Source organism: Brassica rapa, chromosome A03, assembly GCF_000309985.2.
Source record: "Brassica rapa cultivar Chiifu-401-42 chromosome A03, CAAS_Brap_v3.01, whole genome shotgun sequence".
Classification (NCBI taxonomy): Eukaryota; Viridiplantae; Streptophyta; class Magnoliopsida; order Brassicales; family Brassicaceae; genus Brassica; species Brassica rapa.
In genome coordinates this window covers 3,171,605-3,196,057 of record NC_024797.2, presented here as the reverse complement: position 1 = coordinate 3,196,057, position 24,453 = coordinate 3,171,605, and the positions used below count along the sequence as shown (strand labels likewise).

Genomic DNA, 24,453 nt, shown 5'->3' with positions numbered 1-24,453 from the left:
GTTTCTCTGATACAATTTAATTTAATTTTTGGAACCTAAAAAAAAGATTGAAAAATAGCCGACAACAAGAAAACAGATTAAAAAAAGAGTTCAGAAGGATGGGGTAGTAATACGAACTACAGATCAGAGAACGACACGTGGAGAAATCTGGAAGCCAGTTATAATCTCACACATCTCTCACGCTCGCTCGCTGGAGTGAGACCTAAACCCGATCTGCACCACCAAGACGAAGAAGAATGGCGTCTTCTTCGTTCTCCGTCACGTCTCCAGCTGCTTCCGTCTATGCAGTCACCCAAACATCTTCACACTTGCCTCTCCCAACCACACGCTCTCGTCTCCCTCGCAGAGTTTCATTCCGTCTCTCCGCCAAGCTCCGCTTTCTCTCCAAGGTATTTACCCATTCCTTCTCTATTCGAAGCAATGCAGTTTCTATTTGCTCAAGACTTTGTCTAATCGTCGTCGTTTTGGTCTTGTCCTTGATGATTCTAGCTTGTAGTTAATTCTCGGGAAAAATGTTTTTGGATGATTCTGTAGTAAGCTATAGTTGATCTGTAAGGCCTTAAGCATTATATATATATATATATATCGAGAATATGAGTTACTGTTTCTCTTCTCTCAGCTTTATTCATGTCTTGTCTGAAGTCAAATGTGTTCAAAAGTACATGTACCTTTATTTATTTATGTCTGAAATAAGACTTTGTTCTGTTTTTTTTTTGTATCTGAATATTGCAGCCTATTCGCAGTAGCTACCCTGTTGTGAAAGCCCAATCTAACAAGGTAAGCTTCTTGATTACTCATCTCTTTGAAATTATGTCTCGAGAATTTTTTTTTTTTTTTTTTTTAATTTCTGACTGCGTTTAAAGGTTGGTAGCGGTGCATCATCAAATGCTTCAGCTCCTGAAAAGACTGAAGGAAAGGATGAAAACTCATCGAAAGACCCTTCTTCTTCGACTGATTTAGCTACAGAAGAGTCTATCTCTGAGTTCCTTACCCAAGTAACAACTCTCGTCAAGTAAGTACATTTCCCCTGTTCTATGGACCATGGTTTAAGCTTGTTAGCCAGGATCATTATATAACTGTGATTTGAATACTATACCTCCATCATGCAGGCTTGTGGATTCGAGAGACATTGTGGAGTTGCAGTTGAAACAACTCGACTGTGAACTTGTCATTCGAAAAAAGGAAGCTTTGCCACAACCCGAGTCCCCTGCGCAATATGTTATGATGCAGCAACCAAACCAATCATCTTATGTGCAATCAGTGGCTCCTCCTTCTGCACCTGCTGCATCACCAGCACCTTCTACTCCTGCCTCTTCACCTACACCATCTCCACCTACTCCAGCTAAATCATCGCTTCCTACTGTTAAAAGCCCCATGGCTGGCACATTCTACCGTAGTCCAGGACCTGGCGAACCACCCTTTATTAAGGTTAGGCCCATAACTGTACAGAGACTTTAGGAACGTATTCTTTAGTTAATAAACTGGCCCTTATTTGCAAAACAGTAAATTTGTTATCTGAAGTTAGGACCTAAGATTTTCGTTGAAGTTAATATGTTTTCACTTGTCCAAGGAAACCCCATGTATATGTTATGTTCTCTTACTACATACGAAAGTAGAAGAATGAAAACGATATAAAAATCTAGTAGGATTTTCCAACTAAATTGGTTTGTCATGGCAAAATTTTCGATCTTTTTGCATATTTCATTGTCAGGATTCTTACTCATGGGTTTCTTGCTTCTTTAGGTTGGAGACAAAGTGCAGAAGGGGCAAGTTCTATGCATCGTTGAAGCTATGAAGTTAATGAATGAAATAGAGGTGAGTTCCTAAAATCTTCTGAATTATATCTCTAGTATTTACCTTAACTACTTCAAATCATCTCTTACCAAATTGTTTTCTACTTACAGCTTATTAATCTTGCTTTCGCTTTTCAGTCCCACTTAGCCATCTTATTTTTCTCTTTGTTACCATACCCCCTTTATATGATTGCCCTCTAGATAACTTAACGTTACAATATCCAAACTTTGTGATTCACTTGTCAGTAATATTCAGAGATGAACGAATATTTATAGTTAGCGTGTAACAGTCTTCAAAATCCTACCTCTTCACCTTTGGGGTTTGAAAAACCTGAGGATATTTATTTCTTTACCCAACTCTGAAACTTGAATTTTTTTCTCTTCAGTCTGACCAAACGGGAACCGTAGTGGATATCGTTGCAGAAGATGGCAAGCCTGTTAGCCTCGACACTGTAAGTTTCCTCATTTCTCTATCATTACTAAACAGAAACACACTTTCTTCAACTCAAGTTTACTTAGAATCTCTGCTGTATATCTGAAAGAGATCTCTACTGATATCAATGTTAATTGTTTTTCCACCTGGTTTTACAGCCTCTGTTTGTGGTTCAACCGTAGAATCGGCACCATTAGAAGTGGAGAAAAGAGGCTACTTGTGTCCTGACACTACTTCTTGAGACTCTTGTGTCCTTTTCGTTGTTACCGTTAAAAGTCTGTTAGTTTTTTCTTTTGGTTTGATGAGGGAGGTGGTTAAAGAAGATGAGAGCTCTGTTTTATTGCCACACGAATCTTTGGTTCTGTTTTTTTTGCAATTTTCTATATCAAATTTTTTTATCACCCTCTCGTGTCGGCTAAGTATTTATTTGGGCTGGACCCGGCCCAAATGACGAAGAACTGAGAAAGTCTCTCTCGAAGAATTTAATAAAGTCACTTCCTTGAAGAAACGGATTCGCTTTTGCTTCTCTCAATGGATACTATTCGTGGAGATCTGTTCTTCATCATCATCTGCTCAACTCTCTTCTTCGAGATCTCCTCCCTCCCGGATCCGTCCTTCTACGATTACCTCCGCGAGAGCGGCCTCCCGGCGGGAATAGTCCCCAAGGGAGTCACCAACTTCTCGATCGACGTCAAAACGGGGCGTTTCACCGTCGCTCTCCCCGTCCCCTGCGACGCCAAATTCGAGAACCAGTTCCACTTCGACTACAACATCTCCGGCGTCCTCTCCGACGGCCGGATCGGGAACTTGTCCGGCGTCACGCAGAAGGAGCTCTTCCTCTGGTTCGCTGTCAGAGGGATACACGTGGATCCCGTGAGCTCGGGGCTGATCCACTTCGATGTCGGCGTCGCTGATAAGCAGCTTTCTTTGTCGTTGTTCGAGTCGCCTCGTGATTGCACGGCGGCTGAGTTTGAGCACCGTTCCGTTGATCTCTCGAAACCACGTGATGATGATCTAAAGGTAACGTTAGGGTTTTTGATTTTTTCCCCAAATTGGATCATTTAGTTTCATTAAATTGATTATAATGCGATTCAGATAGTTAGGGTTTTAGATTTTCCCCCAAATTACATCGTTTAGTTACATTGAAATTGATTATAAGAATCTTATAAAATGGGTATTGATTGGGTTTTGTTTCTTTGGAGATGATTTGAGACTTGTTGTTGTTAAGGTTTTAGGAATCAATGTTTGTTATTGTGTTTGTTCACTTTACTCTTTTATGATGCAGAAGCAATCGTCTGGAGATAAACAATCGATCTTTGGACCACCGAGGAATCGCTGGACAATATCATCTTAGTTTTTTTTTTTGTGGGAAAGAGGTGCAAGTTCCACTGGATACTGATGATGTTTTATGGTGTGTCTTGTAAAGAGTTTGGCTTTTAGTTTTTTTTTTTTTTCTTGTGGTATACTACTGTATCAGTTAGTATCTCAACGGTATAAGTTTCAATGACTGCTTAGAGGAATTTAGGAGGTATGAGTTCTTTTTTGGTTTGTAAAATAGATTAGGGGTTTAAGACATATATATATATACGTATATGCTACGTGTGTGGATTTTTTTTCAGACACATTGGTGTGTTCTGTTATCACCTTTTTGTTTCTTGGATTTGCATTTAGTAAGAAGGAAGTTTATGATATATGAAGTTTGTGGTGATTCAAAGTTGAGGTTGTCACTTGGTATCTGGTGGAAATTGACTGGAGAAACGAGATTTTGATTGTAGAACAGATTATTAATCAATGAATTATGACTTGATCTAAGCTCACTAGTTATCATATTTTTGGATGTTTCTCATTTGTTTCACTAAACTTGTTTATAAATTCGAAACTCGTTGTTGGTCCCTGTGTGTCTCTTCTAAGAGTTGGCTTTTTCTCGACTTCTCGTCTTTTCATTTCAAGCGTGGCTTTAGTGGGGCCTTAATATAAGCAATAATTCGCGAACATTCAAATGAAGAAGACAACGATGCGTTTTACTTTTATGTTTAAGACTTTATGCGTCTTTCCTCCCAGACACGTTTGAAAATGTTTGTTAAAGCTTCAAAATCCATTAAAAAACCGTGAACATACAAATGAAGAAGACAATGATGCCGTTTTACTTTTATGTTTACGACTTTATGCGTCTCTCCTCCCTACACGTTTCAATTTCAATTGTTAATTAAACATTCAAAAATCCACACAAAAAACCGTGAACGGCAGGATTCGAACCTGCGCGGGCAAAGCCCACATGATTTCTAGTCATGCCCGATAACCACTCCGGCACGTCCACATCTTGTGACAATTGATCTCTAATAAATATCTTTTGTTACTTTATATGGTCAAACTCTTTCTATTTGTCCCAGATACGGATCCAAAACTGAACGTGTCGAGCTATAGTAATAGTTTTATGCCAACTGGATATCATCAAAGACTGACAATAGAATAGATTTTATCAATGACTAATTCTACGTTAGTCAAACTATTTAAATTATTGTTCATTGGCTTTACTATCTATAACCTTATCTCCGTTGTCGTCACCACGTTGTCCTAGATTATCACGAAACTCTATATTATTATTATCTTATTCTATCAATACTTATTCTCATTTATAAGAACAAGAAGAAAGCAGGAAGAAACACAAACACACCATAAGAGATGGAGGAAATGAAACCATGCACCGCGAACTCACCGCCGTTGACGCCGTTAGGCTTCTTGGAGAGAGCCGCCACCGTCTACGGTGACTGTACTTCCATCGTGTACGGTACCAACACCGTGTACACGTGGCGAGAGACAAACCTCCGCTGCTTACGCGTCGCGTCGTCTCTGTCATCGCTCGGGATCGGCAGGTCCGACGTCATCTCCGTCCTCTCTCCCAACACTCCGGCGATGTACGAGCTCCAGTTCGCTGTTCCGATGACCGGAGCCATCCTCAACAACCTCAACACGCGTCTCGACGCTCGCACCGTCTCTGTTCTTCTCCGCCACTGCGGATCCAAGCTTCTCTTCGTCGACGTCTTCTCTAGCGAAATCGCCGTCGAGGCGGCGGCGATGATGTCTGATCCGCCTGTTCTCGTCTTCGTCGCCGATAAAGAAGAGGAAGGAGGTGCTGACGTGGCCGATCGTAGCAAGAGTTTCCGTTACACTTACGATGAGCTTGTGGAGAGAGGGGACCCGAGCTTTAAATGGATCCGACCCGAAAGCGAGTGGGACCCGGTTGTGCTCAATTATACATCCGGTACGACCTCGGCTCCTAAAGGAGTGGTACACTGCCACAGAGGAATATTCGTTATGTCGATCGATTCATTAATCGATTGGACCGTACCGAAAAATCCGGTTTACTTGTGGACCCTACCGATATTCCACGCTAACGGCTGGAGCTACCCGTGGGGGATCGCTGCCGTCGGAGGGACTAACGTGTGTCTACGTAAGTTCGACGCGCCGCTTATCTACCGTTTGATCAGTGATCACGGCGTCACGCATATGTGCGGAGCTCCGGTTGTGCTCAACATGTTGTCGGCGAGTCAAGACTCTCAGCCTCTTAAACATCCGGTTAACATCTTAACCGCCGGTGCTCCGCCTCCCGCCGCCGTTCTCCTCCGCGCTGAGTCAAAAGGTTTTAAGATCAGTCACGGTTACGGGTTAACCGAAACCGCCGGTTTAAACGTCTCATGCGCGTGGAAGCCGCAGTGGAACCGGTTACCGGCGAGCGAGAGGGCGAGGCTGAAGGCGAGGCAGGGGGTGAGGACCGTCGGGTTTACGGAGATCGACGTGGTGGATCCTGGAACGGGCCTTAGCGTTGAGAGAAACGGAGAAACTGTGGGAGAGATTGTGATGAGAGGGAGTTCGATCATGCTCGGTTACTTGAAAGATCCTGTCGGAACAGAGAAGGCTCTGAAGAACGGGTGGTTCTTCACAGGAGATGTTGGGGTGATTCATTCAGACGGGTACTTAGAGATTAAAGATAGGTCGAAAGATATAATCATAACGGGAGGAGAGAACGTGAGTAGCGTGGAGGTTGAGGCGGTTCTGTACACGAACCCGGCTGTGAATGAAGTGGCCGTGGTTGCGAGACCGGACGAGTTTTGGGGAGAGACGCCGTGTGCGTTTGTGAGTTTGAAACCTGGTTTGACTAGAAAACCGACAGAGGGAGAGTTGATAGAGTATTGTAGGAAGAAGATGCCAAGGTATATGGTGCCCAAGACGGTGTCGTTTAGGGATGAGTTGCCTAAGACTTCGACTGGTAAGGTTATGAAGTTTGTGCTTAGGGATATTGCGAAGAAGATGGGCTCGACGAGGTTGAGTCGTATGTAATATGAATTATGCATGTACTTTGTTATAAGAAAGTGTTTACAAGCGTGTTATCTTTGGCTATAAATGGAATAGTACGAATCTAACCTATACTAAAAGGGATATATGAGGAGTAGGGAGGCTGTCCACGTCCTCAATTAAAATCAGCCAATAAAGTGAGTTTATTTGTCCATGTCACACTCAGTTTGGGCTTTGGTTTTTTTTATCCGTAATGTGAAGTATTTGCCCATAAGCCTGATCCAAGAGAAGCCCTAAAATATGAGACGATGAATTCTTCTCCATTATTATTTGTGGGCTCCACGTTCTGTCTGGTTTATTTTGGTCGTAAAGGTTTGTGTTTGATCTGATTTGGGTTTTCCACATTTGGTTCCATAATTAAGTCAAAATTTGCGTTTTATGCTTGAATGGATTAGGGCTTCATCATTATCTTTCTTCTTCCCCATTCAACTTCGCCGTCTACACTTATCTTAATCTGCAAACCTAATGATTGCAAACGTAAAGGTTGACATCGCCATCTCCGTACCCAACATTTATTCCTCTCTTTACCACCTCTTCCGGTTCCCGATGTTGTCCCTGAATCCACCGCTCTGTTTCGGCCGGCGAGACCACAAAACGATCCATGGAGGATGCCCCTGACATATCATGGGGCTGCAATATAGATTCAGTCGAAAACGCCACTTCTCTTCAGAGATGGCTAACCAATTCAGGCCTCCCGCCGCAGAAAATGGTTGTCGACAGAGTCGACATCAGAGAGAGAGAGAGGTGGGAGTCTCGGAATGAAATATCAACGAACAAACACTTTCTTAAGTTAAATTCAAAGGTATTAGAGCCAAACTCAACAGAATGGTTTTGAAACCCGTGTAGAAACTTCTTATTGTTATGGTGTTTTGTTACAGGAATGTGCTCAGCTTACTTCTCAGTGCGCTCATCTACAAGACCGAACGATGGCTCTTGCCAAGGAGCTGGCATCACTTAAATTGTGAGATTACTTTTTGTTATTTGGTCTTTTGGCATTCTCTAACACTAAATTTTCAATCTTTCTGTGTCTATCTATTGTTTTTTTTATCCAGGGTTTCCGACATAAGCTTGGAGGAAGTTGATGTGCTGAAGCTTGCTTTTTTTGAGAATAACGCAAAAGACAAAAGATACAATAGACACACCGGGTTTGTTTCCTGTGAGATTGTGGTTTCGGCCTATATTGGTTTGTGGTTTCGGCCTATATTGGTTTGTGGTTTCCTCAAGTCTCTGTTCTATTCGTATGGTCTCAGCCCGTGCTTATTCAGGTTCTTTGGGAACTTGCGTTCGATTGTCGTCTGTGTGGAGCTGGTTTTTTGGTTCTGATAAGAAACACTTTCCCTCTTTTTAATTATTCTGCCTCAGTGTTGATTTCTTCCTTTTGGTGATTCAAAAGGTTGTCCAGTAGTGTGGAAAGGTTGTTTGTGTTTTTATGGTCTGTAATAATCATACTTCAAATTACGTTAATGCAATTCAATGATGAACAAAAAAAAAAACAATAGACACACCTGTCAAGTCCTTGGTTACTCGAAACAGGTAGGTACATAGCTTATGTTTTGTTACAGCTTCCCTTCTCTCATTTTATCATGTAGGTACTATTGATGAGGTCCCCATGACTACTACTGTGACCAAACTCCAGAAATTCATGCTTCTGAAGTTCAACCATCTTCAAGCTCTTGCAAACTTTCTTTGAACTCCCTGGTATTGTTTTAAATTTCCTTTTGCATATTAGAATATAACCACCATCGATTTATATTACCTATTGATTCATCCACTTTCAGATATAGTTGGCCAAATCCGTTCAAGACTCTAACATAAACAACTCTGTTCAAGGCTCTGACATAAACAACTCTGCTGCAACAACCCGATTATGCATGAAAGTTGGTGTCCCAATCATGCTGCCGCGCAACCTAAACCAAGAAGAAGGCTTGAGAAAGAGTTATCGAAGCAGAAGTGTGTGTGCTGATACCAAGAAACAAACTATCACCGACAGAAAACAAACATCTATTCACTCTAAGAAGCCGCCAGTTTCCAGTACATATATCCTGGGGATTTTAACATTACCAGGGTCACGTGACTAACGACATTGCCAACATCGTTTACAGAAAAGCCTTCAATGGCCTCCCACAATCACCGGTATGTTAACTGCCTTCTTTATTAAAAGTCATAGCATACACCATCGCCAATGTTCTTCTGTTGGACCTTAAATACGACTGCATACACCATCACTGCCTCACTTCTCTATCAACCAAATTAAATACGATAAAACGGTCTCCTTTACAAAACATACTTTTTCAGGTTTAGAAGAAGACTATGAGAGTTTCGCCAACATGGTTTCCTCTGTTTCTTTCTCTGTTCTGTCTGTATCTGTCCAAAGAATCATCAAATGGGATCCACTGAACTACAAGACACAGATTTCTTTAGCTCTTTTTCTGAGAACTTACACTCAACGTTCTTCACTCCAACCACAAGCTCGCTCTGATCTGACTCGGACACGGATTCACCAAAGCCATAAAACGAGGATGAAGATCGTAGAGTTGACTCGGTAGATGAGTAACTATATGAGCATCAGAAGGTACAAACTTTTTAAAACCCAACACGATTCGATTCTTTTCTCTTTTATTCAATCTCATATTCCTTATTAATTTTTCTTTTTTTTTTCTTTTTGATTCAGTCTTGTGGTGGAGACAACCTATTATGATTCCTTTTCAATCAAAAGAAGCTTTAATCGATGAGCAGATCCGATCTGTTCAGGCAAACGTGAGTTCATGTTTTTTTAGTTGATAATTATTTAGAAACTTTCTTTTTATTTGTCGGTTATAATACGATCGTTTATAAAATAAAAAGTTTGATTGTTCATTTTGTGTCTATAGTTCCAAAACTAGAAGGAGAAAGACGAGCAGCGAAATGATGATGCATTTAAACATAAAGCAAGGAGCTACCACAACCAACAGAGAGACCAAAGTCCGCTGTGAAGGCGGAGTTCGTTGACGGGTCATTCGAGAACCAGGTCAGGTGGAACTGAGTGTTCTTGCCAGGCAGGCATGGTACTGCTGGGGAGTCACGCAAAAAAGTAGTTTCATATTAATTTAGCATTGTTACTTCTTCTTTTTTAAGTCAATCAAGAACTCCATTATAAGTTTTTGTTTTGTTTTCTATTAACGAGATGTGGTTTTAAAGAAGGCTACATATTATATATAATGGACAACAGTTAAAAGAAAGAGATGAAATGACGTTGTCTATATACTTTGAGTTCGTACTTTGTTTTATAGAGGTTGACATATAGGAATCTTGCGTCAATATTAGACTTAGTAATTTCATAAAATTGTAAGTAAACAACACAAATTATCTCCTTAGTGTAACAAATAAACCACTGAAAACATAATTTAAAAAAAAAAAACATTACAGATTTTTAGCTTAAATGTTATCTTTAAATTTAGAGTGCTTAATTCTTTTTTCAAGTGGTTGACTATCTCTTGCTTAGATCTCAATGATTTAAGACCTATATATAATAAGAATCTTTATCTTACGTTGTTATATTGTTTGACTAAAATAGATTCCAAAGATTCCTTCCCACCATTAATCTCACTATCACTGCCTCTCTCTCTATCAACCAACCTAATCTGTATACGATAAATCCGATCTCTACAAAACATATTTTTGCAGGTTTAGAAGAAGACCATGAGAGATTCGCCAACAATTCATAATCTCCGTCAATACCAACCACCAAAGTCAGCAATTCATTGCAATATAATTATCACTTTTCTCAATTGATAAATTACTCAGTAGACAAATCAAATTCTACAATAGGAATGGTGACGAAATCTCAGCTGGACAACTCAAAACTCGAAGAAAAGAACAACTATTCAATTTCCCTCATCAACGAAAAACGAACATGGCCTAATTCCATAACTCCAATTCAATTTCAAACTCTGCATTTAACTTTAACTCATGTTTACCGTAAAACCCATTACCGCCAAACAATATGTGAAGCTTTAATTTATCCATTAAAACCACTACGACTAAACCAAAAAAAAAACATCTTAATCCACTATCTATTACATTTTTAAGTATTACAACACCTTTAATTATCAATAACTCCGCGCTTGCGTGTTTACGACTCAACGCAAACACACATTAAAATGAGACATCATAGTTGAATATATTTAAATATATAATTTTAAATATATTATATTTTTAATAATTTTAAAATTACTTAAAAAGAAACTAAATTATTAAAAAATTAATATACAACTAAAACTAAAGCAATATTTTGTAACATCAAAATAATAAATGAATAAAAAATATATTATGTTAATAAAATAGATTTTAGATTTTAAAGACTTCTAATTCATGTAATATTACAAAATTCAAAATTTGTTTATTACAATTAATATTTTACCATTAGATATATTAAAATAATATTCTAGATCGATATTCAGTTATCAATTTTTAACTATTACACATAAAAAAATATTATTAAGTACGTTTTTTTTTAAAAGGGGGTTTTATATTTTAAGTAGGTTATTGGAGTACTTTTTCTTTTCGTGAAATATATTCGAGATAAGATTCCGATCTTTTAAACAAAGATAATTTATGTTCTATACATAATTTTTTTTTACATAACTCTAAAATCTCGGACTTGATTATTCATATTTTATTAGTTAATTGTGTTACATATAATAGAAATACTTACTTCAAACTAAAAATATATAAAAAAAATCAAATTTAAAATTAGTTATATAAAATTTAATATACAAAAATGTACATACAAATAAAAATGATAAATGTAACAAATTTAAATATATTATCCGCGCGTAACGCGGAAAAAGGATCTAGTAAATAGAATTGAAGAAAATGGAACCTAGATGAATGGAATAGAGAAGTTATGGAATTAAAAAAAAAAAATAGAATTCTATTCCATTTATTTCATTTATTTATGAATTGTTTTTATGATGAATGTTTTATAACTATATTTCATTTAATTTCATCCATTCTACAAAAAAACATTGGAATGGGATTTATTTTTTATTTCATTCAAATGGTAGCAAAAATTAGAATTTATAGGAATAAGTCATTCCTTATAATTCCATTCCAAAAATTTGAAATTGAGTTTCACCTTTTGTTAAGAACCACTCTCTTTTACGCAACTGTTGGTATTCTTCTTTTACTTTTGTAGCTTTTAGTTTATAAGTGCGAATCATTGGTTCATGATCATCCTCATTTTGTTTCTGTTGATGTTTCATCATCAATTTTTTCCTCTCTATCATCTCTTCGAGAGGATGTCTGTTTGGCAAAGTCTTATGGCTTGTCCATCAAAGAATGTGTCTGAGTTTTTTTCTAGTGGAGTTCTCTTCACGCGGCTTGTAGTGAATCAAGTTTGAATCGGTTCGCTTAATCCATTATCAAGTCTCAATTGATAACAATTCTGTTAGTATCAGATTGAAAGAGAAACTTGATGATGGTATATGGGATCATGGATATTTGAAACAAATATTTACGAATTTGTTATGGAAACTCTGGCCACCAACGAAACTACTTTGGATTCAATATGAAGAAGAAGATCTAGAGATAAGAGGAAGGAGTATTATGTTGGCAAACCAATTTTTTCAAAACTTTATTATTTAATACTTAGCATCAAAATAGTTGTTTGAAATCATGAATGCGTCATCATATACATAAAATATTATAATATTGGAACATGTATTAATTCATACAATATTGATTTATTTTATACATGTTAGCCGTTTTAGAGAAAAGTAATTTCGCCTCTCCTAGTGATCTAAAAGAAGTGATTCTTAAAATTTAGCAAGAAATGAGTATTGTAATAGCTAAGACATTGCCGTGACAGAATACTGTGCATTGATTGTGCATATCAATCATCCTAGCGAATACTCATCTCATGTCCGATTCGAATAGACACTTCTGGATCATTTGATTCACTTTCCTATTGCTATATGACTTCCCTCGTATCCTTCTTTGTTTGAATAGCCAAAAAAACATCTTACGATTAGTTATTTTTCCTTCTTTTCCTATTTTTCTTTCACTGCAAAATTGAGCTCCTATTTACCGATGTTGGTGACTCATTCAGTTTTAGCACCCTCTACACGAAAGTCAGTGTCACAGGTGTTCTTATGGATTCTGGAGCTATACCGATTTTATTAGTTACCTGGTGAGAGCCATGTTCAAGTGATGAAATCGTTCTACGATTTTGTCAAAAGCCAGTAAGGAATTTCTTAGACTCTTTTTTTTTTGTGAACTTTCTTATGCCTGTGTCAACATTTGATTTTTGATTATTTATTCTGATTATTTATTTCTGATGATAGGGTGAGGATTGGGGTTCAGGGGTACAACATGTCGTCGCTTCAGCCCCTTGACCTCGTTAGATCATTGTCTAAGCTGTCTGGGTCATGTGGATAAATTTTAAAAGTGCAAGTTCCGAGAGTTCGCAATGCAATTAGCGGCGGCTTTACCGTTTTTGTTCTCCGCGGAGAAGCTGCAGAAGAAAAAGCATTGGCACTTGATGGAACCGATATGGAGGATGGATCTTATCTGCTACAGTTTTACCGCCAGAACTCAGCAAGCTTAGTTCTGGTTTGAGTACTGCTGAGTTGGCTGCTAGGCATGTTGCCCATTTCCAAAGAAAAAAGTAAAATTTTATATTCATGCTTTTTTTCTCTTTACATTGGGTTTGTTTGTAATTTGCTGACAAATTAACTATTGAATTACAGGAGCCGAGGCATTTCTGTTACTGGATATGACCCTTCGCTCCATGTAGATGTTGTTAAGAGTGATTTGACTAACCGCTTTTCTTCATGTGGAAAGATCACTGATGTTTTTGTTCTTAAGAGGTTTGTTATTTCTTCTTTACAAACCATTTGTGAATTGTTTTTTTCCCTCCATCTAACCTTTTTTTTTCTTTTGCAGCCGGGCTTTGATCTATCTCTTCGGAATAGGCGCAGTAGATATGGCGTTGAGACTATGTCGGAGAGGTGACTCGGTACTCCGTGCTAAAGCCTTGCCAAATCCTAAAAGGAAAATTAACCATTACAGGGCGTAGACGCGTAGTACAAATCTCTCTGTTTTTGAATATTGTATTTTATAATATTGAATTTTGAATGGTAACTAATCATAGGAACATTAGGAATATATAAAAAAAATAATGAGTAGGAATAAAATTTTGAAAATAATATCAAAATTAACGAGGAACAAAATTATTCTATAATTTTCTACAAAATTAACAAAATGGCGTTTGTTTAAACCCATGTAAACCAAGAGGCAAGAGTCATGTTTTCTAGTATAAACCGGAAAGAGAGTAAAGTGAAAACTACCCGAATAAAAAACACTGAAAATTGAAATGCAAACCAAGAGTCAAGAGTCGTGGTTTGTAGTAAACCGGAAAGAGAGTAAAGTGAAAAACCTCACACAAGAGGAAAGAATCATTTCTTGGTCTCGCGGCGCTTCTAACATTTCTTCTGTGTCTCTCAAGAAGATGGGATTCCTCTCTCAACAGATCTCAAGAGATGAACTCAAACCAGGAGATCACATCTATTCATGGCGTATGGCTTACATATACTCTCATCACGGTTCAGTCTCTTTCCCTTCCATCTATCTCTATGTAGCTACATTGCATTTAACACTCCTTCAGTTTCTGTTCAGACAATTCTCGCTGGATCTTAGCTTTTTATGTTCCTGTCTTAGAATAAATGACGATCCTTTCTATGTTTGCAACTTGTAGGAATCTATGTAGGCAATGGTGACGTCATACATTTCACTTGCGGAGGTGGTCTTGAGACAAGGACAGGGACTTTCGTAGACAACATCATCGTTAGTTCGGTTCCAAACCATGGAGGTGACAACCCTTGTCCTAACTGCGGAGACCAATCGAATCTCGACGGTGTGATCTGTTCTTGCCTCGACTGTTTCCTCGCCGGAGGAAACCTCTATCTCTTCGAGTACGGTGTCTCTGGACCCATCTTTATGGCTAAACCGCGAGGCGGTATCTGCACAACAGCGGTTTCAGACTCCTCTGATGAAACCGTTAACCGTGCGAGACACCTCTTGTCTAATAAAAATGGGTTTGGTGCGTATGATCTGTTGAGGAACAACTGTGAAGACTTTGCGATCTATTGCAAAACTGGTTTGATTGTTTTGTCTAAGCTGGGGAGTAGTGGACAGGCTAACTCGTGGTCTGCGGTGCGTGGTGTTTTGTCGCTTTGGGGGACGGTGAAGAGTGTTTCTGTGGGCTCTGCTGCGAGGTTGGTTGTTTCTGGGGTTGCTGGTGTTGGTGTTGTGACTTTGGCGGCGGGGTATGGTAACTACTGCTATGGTCGTTTATGTGCTGATATTGGTGTGAGAAGTGATGCTAGCAAAGTTCCTGTGGAAGACCTTGTTACGCTTATAGCGATTATCGAAAGAAGAGACGACAAGAAGTCTAGCTAGTTTAGCACTTGTTGTGGTGTGATTATGATTGTGATTGTGATTGTGATTGTGAGTGTTTGATGGTAACTAACTGTTTGCTTCTGTTTTCATTGTATGCGTGCAACCATGTGTGTTTGACACTACTTATCATGTGAAAATAACATTATTGTTGTTTCCAAAGTATTGGTCTACTTTGGAAGAATGTTGAAACAAAACAATAAACAAACACAAGTGGATGACGAATAGTGTTTGATCACCTACCTACCATTAGTTTGGCTCCTTGGTTGATTTGGAATTTAGTGTTAGTGTTACACTAGTCATCATCAGTAAAACAATAACTAAACAAAGCTGTCCACACGAGAAGGTTTTCTGATCATAACCCATTACAATCACACAAGAATACAACATGCTTTTGTCTCTATATCTTCTTCACCACCTTGTTTATCTGGCTGAATATACACGCACTGGTGTCTTTTTCTGAGTTATCAATAACTAATAACTCACCAAGTTGTTATTGTGGATCATAGAATCGGCTACTTCTACTTTTGCTGAATCGTGGAACTCTCTCTTTGTTATTATACAATAAAAACACTATAAATAATTATTATTTTTTTTAAACTTATTTTAGATTATATTTGTAAAACATTTTATTTTCAGTTTTTATTTAAAAAAAGAAATTTTAATTTCAAGATGTTATAGAGTAATCAAACTTTTTAGATTTGAAATCTTTTTTTTAATTAGATTATTTGATAAATTTTACGTATTGAAATTATATATCCTAGAATATTAATGTATTTTAGATGTAAAAATAATATTAAAATACTAAATTGCAAAGAGAAATTATAGATAAATTTATATTCATGTAACTTTATAAAAAAATTATATAGCATTATTAATTTATAATTTATCTAACTCAAAATCATAAATGTTTATTAATTTCTAGAGTTTCTCCTAAATATTTATGCAAATCACCTTTACCGGGGATAAATTGATTCTTAAATTCAATTTGACCTTTTGACTTTTTCCTTATCCAGCTAAGCCAATACAAAACCAGTTGACTTTAAAGGTTTGGTTTTTTTAAACCAACAATCTTGGAAAAAACTCTAGAGAACCCCCATTGATCTAGCCAGAGATGGAATCCATTCTTCTAGAGAAGATAGGATTATTCTCCAACAAGATCTCTAAAGACGATCTGAAACCAGGAGACCACATCTATTCATGGCGTAACGCTTATATCTATTCTCATCACGGTAACCCATCTCCTTCTCTCTCTTCTGGGTTTATCAAAGATCCAAACTTTATGTTTGCAATCTCACAGGAATCTACATAGGAGACGGAAAGGTCATTCATTTCACACGTGGAGGCGGTCTTGAAATCGGAACGGGAACTTTTTTGGACAAGCTCATCGTCAGCTCTATTACCAATCACGGAGGAGACAACCCTTGTCCTAACTGTGGAGGAAAGCAATCCAACACGCATGGAGTTATCTCTTCTTGTCTCGATTGCTTTCTCTCCGGAGGAGATCTCCTTCGCTTCGAGTACAGTGTCTCTCCGGCTCTGTTCATGTCCAAGCTCCGAGGCGGTACCTGCACGACGGCGGCTTCGGATCCTTCGGAGGAAGTGATCTCTCGTGCGGAGTTTCTTTTGCTGAGAAATGGGTTTGGTGAGTACCATGTGTTCGAGAATAACTGTGAGGATTTTGCGATGTACTGTAAGACGGGTTTGGTGGTGGGGAGAAGCTATGTGCTTGGGAGAAGCGGCCAGGCTAACTCGGTGAGTGCGGCTGCGTGTGTTGCGCGTATGGTTAGTCCTTGGGCTAGTAATGCTATACGTCTCTGTTCGGATGTTGGTATGCGGAGTGATGCTGTTAAAGTGCCTGTGGAGAGTCTCGTTGCTCGGTTTAATCAGGCTGATACATTGGCAAAGGAGAGCTGAGTTTGGTTTGGTTCTGATTGTGTGCAATGTGTGTATTTGATTGTTGGTTAATGCCAGATTGAATCTGCTTCTAAATTCTTTGAATTGTGTAACTCTATTGTAATGATGTGTGAATACAGTTTAATTGAGATCTTCATTGTTTGTGTTGTGTAAAAAAGTAAACGCGTAAAGAAAGAGATGTGGTTGATTCTTTACTCGTTATAACCACGCTTGAGACTGTCTTATTTTTGCGTAATCAAGAAGAAAACACGGTTTCTAAATTAAATTTAAGTTGATTACTGGTTGGTTAAACTGTTCAATTCGCAAGACCATAAGAGTTGGAACTGTAAGCCGTGATGACTAATAGGTTCAGGCATGAGGCGTAACAACACCAGCTTCTGGTCTAGAGAAAACCGTTGTTGACTCGTAGCTGAGAAAGACGGGAGAGAACATTCAGTTCTCGGTTCGGTTTGATTGTTCTTAATAAAATTTAAAGTGTGGTCTGATTCGGTTTGCTTCTTATTTTTGTTATAAAATTTTTGAGTCAATACCGGTTTAATTCATCTAATGCTTCGGTTCGATTAGACTCGGTTTATATACGAGAAGACGAGGAGAGTCGAGACCACACCAGTATAGAGAGAGAGGGGAGAGGGGAGAGACTCTTGATTGACTCAACAACACCTCCTTGAGAAGACGATGAGCTCGAAGAAGGGGGATTAGCGAATCTCGATAGATATAAATCATAATCTCCAATTTCTCAATCCCATTTTCATTTTGTTCATCGTGAAATCATGTCTTGGCTCCCTGTAGAATCTGATCCTGGTAAACCTTTTCTTTTTTCCTATCCAATTTGGGGTTTATTGTCTAATAGCTCCTTATTGTTCTCAGCTTCTTCAAATATACATCAAGGATTGGTCATGTTATATACTAAGTAGATAGTGTCTGTGTAAGCTATATTGTTTGTTGTTATTCATAATGTTTAGGTGTTTTCACGGAGATTATACAACAAATGCAAGTGAAAGGTGTGCAGGTTGAAGAGTTGTATTCCTTGGACATTACTTCTCTTGATGAAATAAGGTTTGTTCACACTCTTTTGTTGCTTCTTGTTTCCAACAAAACTCAGTCAATAATACTGTTGGGTTCTTCTTTGTTTAGTCCTGTTTACGGATTGGTATTGCTTTACAAGTGGCGTCCTGAGGAAAAGGAGTCTCGTGTTGTCATCACTGAACCAAACCCAAACTTCTTCTTTGCCAGCCAGGTCCCACTCTCTCCCCCCACATTTAGTTTTTTTTTTCAACTCTTTGGGAATGTTATAACTCTATGTGTGTTCTCTTGTAGATAATCAACAATGCTTGTGCTACACAAGCCTTACTGTCTGTCCTCATGAACTCTTCGGGTATCGAGATCGGTTCTGAACTGTCTGAACTGAAAGAGTTCGCTAAAGACTTCCCACCTGAGCTCAAAGGTTTAGCCATCAGCAACAACGAGGCGATACGTGCAGCTCACAACACCTTTGCTAGGCCTGACTCATCTTCCACCACCACGGACGAGGATGAGATAGCTGCTCGGAGGAAGAAAAAGGAAGAGGAAGATGATGATGTGTATCATTACATCAGCTACTTACCCGTCGATGGTATCTTATACGAGCTCGATGGTCTTAAAGAAGGACCCATCAGCCTTGGACAATGTCTCGGTGAGCCAGACGGAATCGAGTGGCTCAAAATGGTCCAACCTGTGGTGCAAGAGAGGATTGACCGGTATCTCCAGAACGAGATTCGGTTTAGTCTCTTGGCTGTGGTTAAGAACAGGAAAGAGATGTACCGAGCTGAGCTGAAAGAGTATCAGATGAAGCGGGAGAGGATTTTGCAGCAGGTGGGTGCACTGCAAGCTGATAAGTACACTGAGAAGAGCAGCTACGAGGCTCTGGATAAGTCTCTTTCTGAAGTCAACGTCGGGATCGAGACAGTGTCGCAGAAGATTGTAATGGAGGAAGAGAGGGCCAAGAACTGGAAGAAAGAGAACTTGAGGAGGAAACATAACTATGTCCCTTTCCTCTTCAACTTCCTCAAGATTCTTGCAGACAAGAAGAAGCTCAAGCCTCTCATTGAGAAAGCTAGACGTTAATACCTTAATCAGTTTTTTTTGCAATGATATTAAAACTTTATATGTATGAGGGTTTGATTGTATTCAGTCTGAGGATTTTTGTAGAACCAAATCTCTTAATTACATGAAACAATAAATCAAACAGAGTTACAAAACTTGTTCTCTTCTTTAATGTAAAAACTTCTATAATGGCAGATATCTCAACTGCTGCAATCATCATCGGTTTAGACTCACAAAACCGAAGATCGTCATATCATCACTCGTACCTGGTGGTTGTGAAAGAAGAGAGTAAACCGGCTGCTTGAGATGGTATTATATCCCCAAATGTCGACATAGCGGCTGCTGATCTATCCTTGAATATTCCAACTTGTCCGTCACTTAGTATTGACCCAAATCTACTACCAGCCTGAAACATATATTACATGATCTTACGATATTGAACAGATTATGAAAAAATATTGAGCCACTGATCAACCGAGGAGACTAGACTGTACCTGCATGAAAGACTTTAAGAACGGGGAAGCCACGCCGAAACTGGAGTCATCTTCCAAATCACTTGTTTGAGAAAGCTCGCCATTTGTAAATGCATTCCATGAGTTTCTTGACGAACTTTCATTTGATGTAACTGGAGTGGAGACCTTATTTGTACTTCTAGAGGACAGAGCCGGAGCGCTGAATTAACCGGATATGAGAAACCATTTTTCCCACAAGGCTACAAATAGTTTCAGGTGTGGAAGAAGAAAAGCTTACCTTATGGGAAGGTATTTGAAGCGGGGAACTGTGGAGCATGGCATGATATTTGACTCTGAGTTACTTGGTAGTTTCTGGGAAGTATCTGTGTACATTCGGTTTAGTTGCACAAAGAATCCAAATAGTACTGCGTGGCGTAGGTATGACTGCTTTTCGTTCTCCCAAAGATAAGGCTCGTACCTTTTTTAGACATTTCAAAACACAAGCATCAGAGAATGATTGAGACAATAAACGATAAGATGAGATGATTCCCATGAACTTGTTAGTAAAGATGTGCTTGGTCATAGTTTAGGGATAAGGTTCCTTACGTGAGCCAGTCTATAGGATCCAACTTTTGGGTCAGTTGGGAGATTACTCCATCAATGCGACCTCTGTTGACTGACTTTGTTTGCTGTTGGCCCTGCTTTCGCCTGAAAGCTGATCTGTTCATTGTGATCTTTGGTTGTATCTCCACATTGGTGCTTGTATCACCCCCAGAAAGAATGTCCGATGCAAATCTCAAATCCAGTAAAATTTGTAAAACCCCCTTCTCTGAAATTTGGGGTTCGTTGGCCTCCCTGGCAGATAAGAAATCCTCATAAATAATGATGATCTGCGTTGTACAAGAGAAATTGAAAAAAAAAATCATTTTATAAGCAATCACTAGCTTGGAGATATTTACTGATGAAAGTGAATAAGTGTGTATAGGAGAATAATTATAACGAACATTTTGAAGAGAAAATCGTTCCCTTGGCAGAAACATTTCTGCAGCATGTAGAAAATAATCATAGGAAAAGGAAGTAAACAGAGACAACGCACCTTCTCCAACAGGCTTGAAGCAAACTTTTGCAAAATTGACTTATCCAGTACATGGCCTCCAATTCGATGGATCTCTTCTGATGCTCGACAAAGAAATGAAATTATATAGAGCGAAGGCAAGGACGGAAGTGATATCTTCAACTCACTCTCGCCCTGCTCTTCCTTGACTATTGTCTCTTCCCACCCCTGCATTATCACTTCAAAGAGTCAGTAATTTCCAAAAACAAAGAGAGTGAACAACTAACTAACTATGTACATTTTTCAGAATATCTAATATCAATGCAAAACAGCTAAGAAGAAAGGATAAGGATCGTTTTTAGTTACCCTTAAAGGAGTTGTAGCAGACAGTCCATCGTCAATCGTAAGATCACGCAAGAAAATAGCGGAGAGCTCTTCCGATAACCACTGTATCCACAATGTATGAGCCTTAATGCACAGATCACGCATAGTTTTATTAAGCTCTTCAAATTTCGGACTTGTCTTCTCATCTGCCTTAAGTAGCGCGGCAACAGCTAACGAACTCTGCTTCCTAAGATCGGCATGCAACTGCTTTCCCGGGCTGTCAGCAGCACCTGGAGTATTCGAGCCAAATCTTGGTTGCCTCAACAAGGATGACAACTTATCAGAAACTGCATTCATAGTTTCTCTACACCACAATCTTGGAGAACCGAGAATCAAGGGAACGTGTTTCGAGTGGTTCAGCAATGCAAACAAGAGGCGTCCCATAAAAAGAGATTTCTCAATTATTATAGCAGGTGGAATTGCTTCGCTGTCGTTGTTCCCTTTCTTCATGGCAGCACAGAGAGATTCGAGTTCCTTATCCACATCTGCGAGAATTGCTGAGACACTGTCATAACATTTATTCTGCACGTATGGAGCAAGATCCTTTAACCTCGGACCTGCCTTTTCTGAATCAAAGAAGCTTAGGAGGTCTTCTAAAACATTCTGGCAGCGGTGATCAACTGCATCTCTGATTTGGCTAACTTCAGGACCAAAGTACGCCGTTAGACAACTTTGGAAGTCGCTTTCTTCAGGTGACGTTTTGTTTCCGGCAATAAAACCAGGTTTCCTAGCGTTAGGCTCGATGAACCAGACACCACCACCTGTAGAAGGTCTGTTTAAGTATGCTTGGAAGTTGATCTTCTCATCAGTGATCTCGCTAAAAGCACGAACCGACTCTGCCACATTGACAGCTTTAGCCAATTCCTCAAATCTAGAGTCAATAATGCATTTCATTCTTTCCACAAAGGCCTCCTCAAATATTTCATCCCACAGGTTCAAATCGTCGTCCAGAACAAGCTCCCGGATTCTATTCCAAGGTAGCTCTATCTCAGACCCAAAAACACTTTTAAGCCAATCTAAACTACCACTCAATACCTCTTTACTATCCATGGTCTCCCTTATCAACTTTTCCGCTGATCCAAGCTCTGCACCAGTAACAATAGCTTCAATCAAACGCTTCCCACTAACCTTACCAACAATATGTCCACCGCATTCCCTCAACCATGCCAGACACGCCTTAGAAATATCAACTTTCTCAAAAATAACCATAACAGATTCCAAATTATCTCTAAACAATTTCCACAACGCAACCTCCTCTTTCGGATTCGGAATCCCACCAAACAGCTGAGAAGCCGGAGGTGTACTCAAAATCGTCTTATAAAACAGAGGCATATCAGTCAACGCTTGCAAAAAAAGCTCACCAACTTGTCCCACAGTAACCTGAACCACACTCAACACATCACAAACACCGAAACACACTCCCAGCATCATCACCACTACAAGCATTCAACTTTTGGCAGAACCCAAGTCTTCCTCGAGTCGAGAAACAACTCAAGAACCTCCTTCGGATCAAGCTCATCAACCACTGCTACAGCAGTTAACGCGTCCACGCGTAATCCCCCAACCCCAAACCCGGATCAAGAAGCCGTTCGTGGCTCCTCTGAGAAATCTGAGCCTTGAAGCCCTCCACTATCTGCCACTGATGCTCAAGCAACGGAAATTAGCCAACAGTTTACTCTGATCCACCTCCTCCAACTTAACAGTCTCTGCTGCACGTGCTGAGCACGCATGTACCTCCCAGCAGCTTCTAGAAACATGGACTCGTCGAGGCAGCCCCATATATTCTCTCCGGTATCCACCAGATACTTGACCCGACACGCGATCCCATACACATTGACTCGGGCCGGTCAGTGATAGCGAGCGCGGGGTTTTCGCTTCCGACGAGGAGGAGAGCGATCGAATGTTGCCGTGGATCGAGCTGATGTTCGCCGAGATCGACTCGCAGAGCGACTTCATGTGAACGATCGAGTCAGCCGAGTCGATTAGATCTCGGTACCGAGTCCCGACGAGTTGCCGGAGCTCCTCCTTCTTGTCCTCGATGTTCTTCCTAGTCGCCGACTCAACGCTACGGATCTCCGACATCGGTTTGGTGCGGAGGAGGGACTCAGCGTCTCTTTGACCGCTGCTTCCGAGCGAAACGGCGGCAGAAGCCGATGACATTCTCATGGTTTGTTTTTCTCCGGCGTGTTCTCTCTAGATTCTAGCAATGCATTCCACTGAGTTGAAGGAGGAGAGAAACGGAGCGGATCTGATCGGATCTAGAGATGCTTTGCTCGGATTCTGAAGTAGATTCCCGGAATCAAGATCTAGTTTTGTAGTTTCTGTGCACTGAGTTTCTGCCATTGCTGTGGAACGAACACGACGAGAGATTAAGCGTTTTAACAAATTACATATTTACCCCCCGGTTTGGTTTCGCAGTAGAAGAATTCTAATCGGAAGCTAACCGGTCTTTGTGGTAAGTCATAGCAAGGATCATTAAATCTGGGGACTATTGTAATGTTTACCATAATAAAGGGGCAATTAGATAAATTAAATAAATAAATTAATGGATGAAATTGTTATTGTTCTTCTTCTCCAATAGACTTTTGCCTGCATCTCTTCGCCGATCACGATCCCTCCATCTCGGTGATTTCCACCGTAAACTGATACGGTATTTCGTTTTACTGTATCATAAACGTTGCATCTCCCCGTATTTCACATTCCGTCATTTACATAGATCTTCAAACCTATCTATCTCCATCAACTCCGGCGGCTGCCGACGACGGCGTTTTAGCTCTGATTGGCTCGAAGAGAGGAGATCTCTAAGTATTGCTTCCCACCGTCTCCGAAATCTACCCGATCCGACATCGGATTGGAGTGAATTTTTGACTTACAAAGTGAAGAGAATTCGTTGAGAGAATGGTGGAGCCGGTGAACGCATCGCTTGGGAAATGCTCTTGGAAGAGATCAGTCCAGTTGTCATGGTACTCTGCACGCCTCTTGTTGAAGAGACTTTCCTCAAGAATGGACTATCCTTTGTGGAAACGCTGAAGCCATTCTGCAACTTCAGTAATATCGATGGTGATGATAGACTTTGATTCTTTTATTCGTTTTCAAAGGTTTACTTCACCAACCGTTTAAACCGAGGTTTTGATTTCTTGTGCAGTTCCTGTTAGGACCTCAGGCGATCAGCTTTATCGGCTGAAGAAGTTTACGCTCAGATTGTTTAATGCCTCAGATATCAAACAACCAAACGTGGAGGTATGTAAAGCTTCTTGCTTTCTTACCTAGAACGCAACGTGGAAGAGGATTGTTTTGTGTTAGGTGTATGGTGTATTAGAAGGCTCCTCCATTCTGCATCTTTGGTTGAGCTTCAAAATTGATTATGTTTACTTAATGGCTAGGTTGCAAAGCAACGGCTAGAACATGTTATCACTGAAGCTGGGGAGAAGGTTTTTGACGATTTGAAATCTGATCCTCCTCAAATTACTGATATACTCTCTAGTAAGTATCTCTATTCAATATTATGCCTTTTAAGAGATTTTTTTCTTATCATACCGGGTTGCTTTT

At 39.6% G+C, this 24,453-nt stretch overlaps 6 protein-coding genes, 1 non-coding gene and 1 pseudogene across 8 annotated transcripts; 6 read left to right on the top strand and 2 right to left on the bottom strand.

Moving 5' to 3' along the window:
- The first annotated feature begins 101 nt into the window (after positions 1-101).
- Positions 102-2,627, top strand: LOC103856193 (biotin carboxyl carrier protein of acetyl-CoA carboxylase 1, chloroplastic). The gene is made up of 7 exons (XM_009133289.2): positions 102-389; positions 733-777; positions 864-1,012; positions 1,110-1,428; positions 1,744-1,815; positions 2,180-2,245; positions 2,385-2,627. The coding sequence occupies exons 1-7, from the start codon at positions 237-239 to the stop codon at positions 2,406-2,408; spliced, it is 828 nt and encodes a 275-aa protein (XP_009131537.1). The 5' UTR covers positions 102-236; the 3' UTR covers positions 2,409-2,627.
- Positions 2,628-2,702: 75 nt separating this feature from the next.
- Positions 2,703-3,880, top strand: LOC103856192. Its single transcript, XM_009133288.2, has 2 exons — positions 2,703-3,246; positions 3,512-3,880. Exons 1-2 carry the CDS (start codon positions 2,758-2,760, stop codon positions 3,578-3,580), a joined length of 558 nt encoding a protein of 185 aa, XP_009131536.1. The 5' UTR covers positions 2,703-2,757; the 3' UTR covers positions 3,581-3,880.
- A 242-nt stretch (positions 3,881-4,122) lies between these two features.
- LOC103856191 (probable acyl-activating enzyme 5, peroxisomal) lies at positions 4,123-9,818 on the top strand. Its single transcript, XM_033287270.1, has 7 exons — positions 4,123-7,381; positions 7,458-7,540; positions 7,632-8,277; positions 8,358-8,712; positions 8,875-9,151; positions 9,251-9,336; positions 9,450-9,818. The coding sequence occupies exon 1, from the start codon at positions 4,909-4,911 to the stop codon at positions 6,562-6,564; it is 1,656 nt and encodes a 551-aa protein (XP_033143161.1). The 5' UTR covers positions 4,123-4,908; the 3' UTR covers positions 6,565-7,381; positions 7,458-7,540; positions 7,632-8,277; positions 8,358-8,712; positions 8,875-9,151; positions 9,251-9,336; positions 9,450-9,818.
- Positions 4,462-4,543, bottom strand: TRNAS-AGA. Its single transcript has one exon. It is a non-coding gene; the product is annotated as a tRNA-Ser (tRNA).
- Positions 9,819-13,902: 4,084 nt separating the features above from the next.
- LOC117132576 lies at positions 13,903-15,188 on the top strand. Its single transcript, XM_033287278.1, has 2 exons — positions 13,903-14,162; positions 14,315-15,188. Exons 1-2 carry the CDS (start codon positions 13,934-13,936, stop codon positions 15,016-15,018), a joined length of 933 nt encoding a protein of 310 aa, XP_033143169.1. The 5' UTR covers positions 13,903-13,933; the 3' UTR covers positions 15,019-15,188.
- A 241-nt stretch (positions 15,189-15,429) lies between these two features.
- On the top strand, positions 15,430-17,125 carry LOC117132577. The gene is made up of 2 exons (XM_033287279.1): positions 15,430-16,247; positions 16,316-17,125. The coding sequence occupies exons 1-2, from the start codon at positions 16,130-16,132 to the stop codon at positions 16,930-16,932; spliced, it is 735 nt and encodes a 244-aa protein (XP_033143170.1). The 5' UTR covers positions 15,430-16,129; the 3' UTR covers positions 16,933-17,125.
- Positions 17,126-17,262: 137 nt separating this feature from the next.
- On the top strand, positions 17,263-19,171 carry LOC117132575 (ubiquitin carboxyl-terminal hydrolase). Its single transcript, XM_033287274.1, has 4 exons — positions 17,263-17,733; positions 17,895-17,988; positions 18,067-18,169; positions 18,250-19,171. The coding sequence occupies exons 1-4, from the start codon at positions 17,703-17,705 to the stop codon at positions 19,033-19,035; spliced, it is 1,014 nt and encodes a 337-aa protein (XP_033143165.1). The 5' UTR covers positions 17,263-17,702; the 3' UTR covers positions 19,036-19,171.
- LOC117132573 lies at positions 19,036-23,290 on the bottom strand (annotated as a pseudogene). Its single transcript, XR_004456216.1, has 6 exons — positions 20,887-23,290; positions 20,563-20,748; positions 20,073-20,356; positions 19,765-19,944; positions 19,509-19,686; positions 19,036-19,420 (listed from the first exon to the last, which is right to left on the bottom strand). The product of XR_004456216.1 is annotated as a conserved oligomeric Golgi complex subunit 1-like (transcript).
- Positions 23,291-24,453: the final 1,163 nt, after the last annotated feature.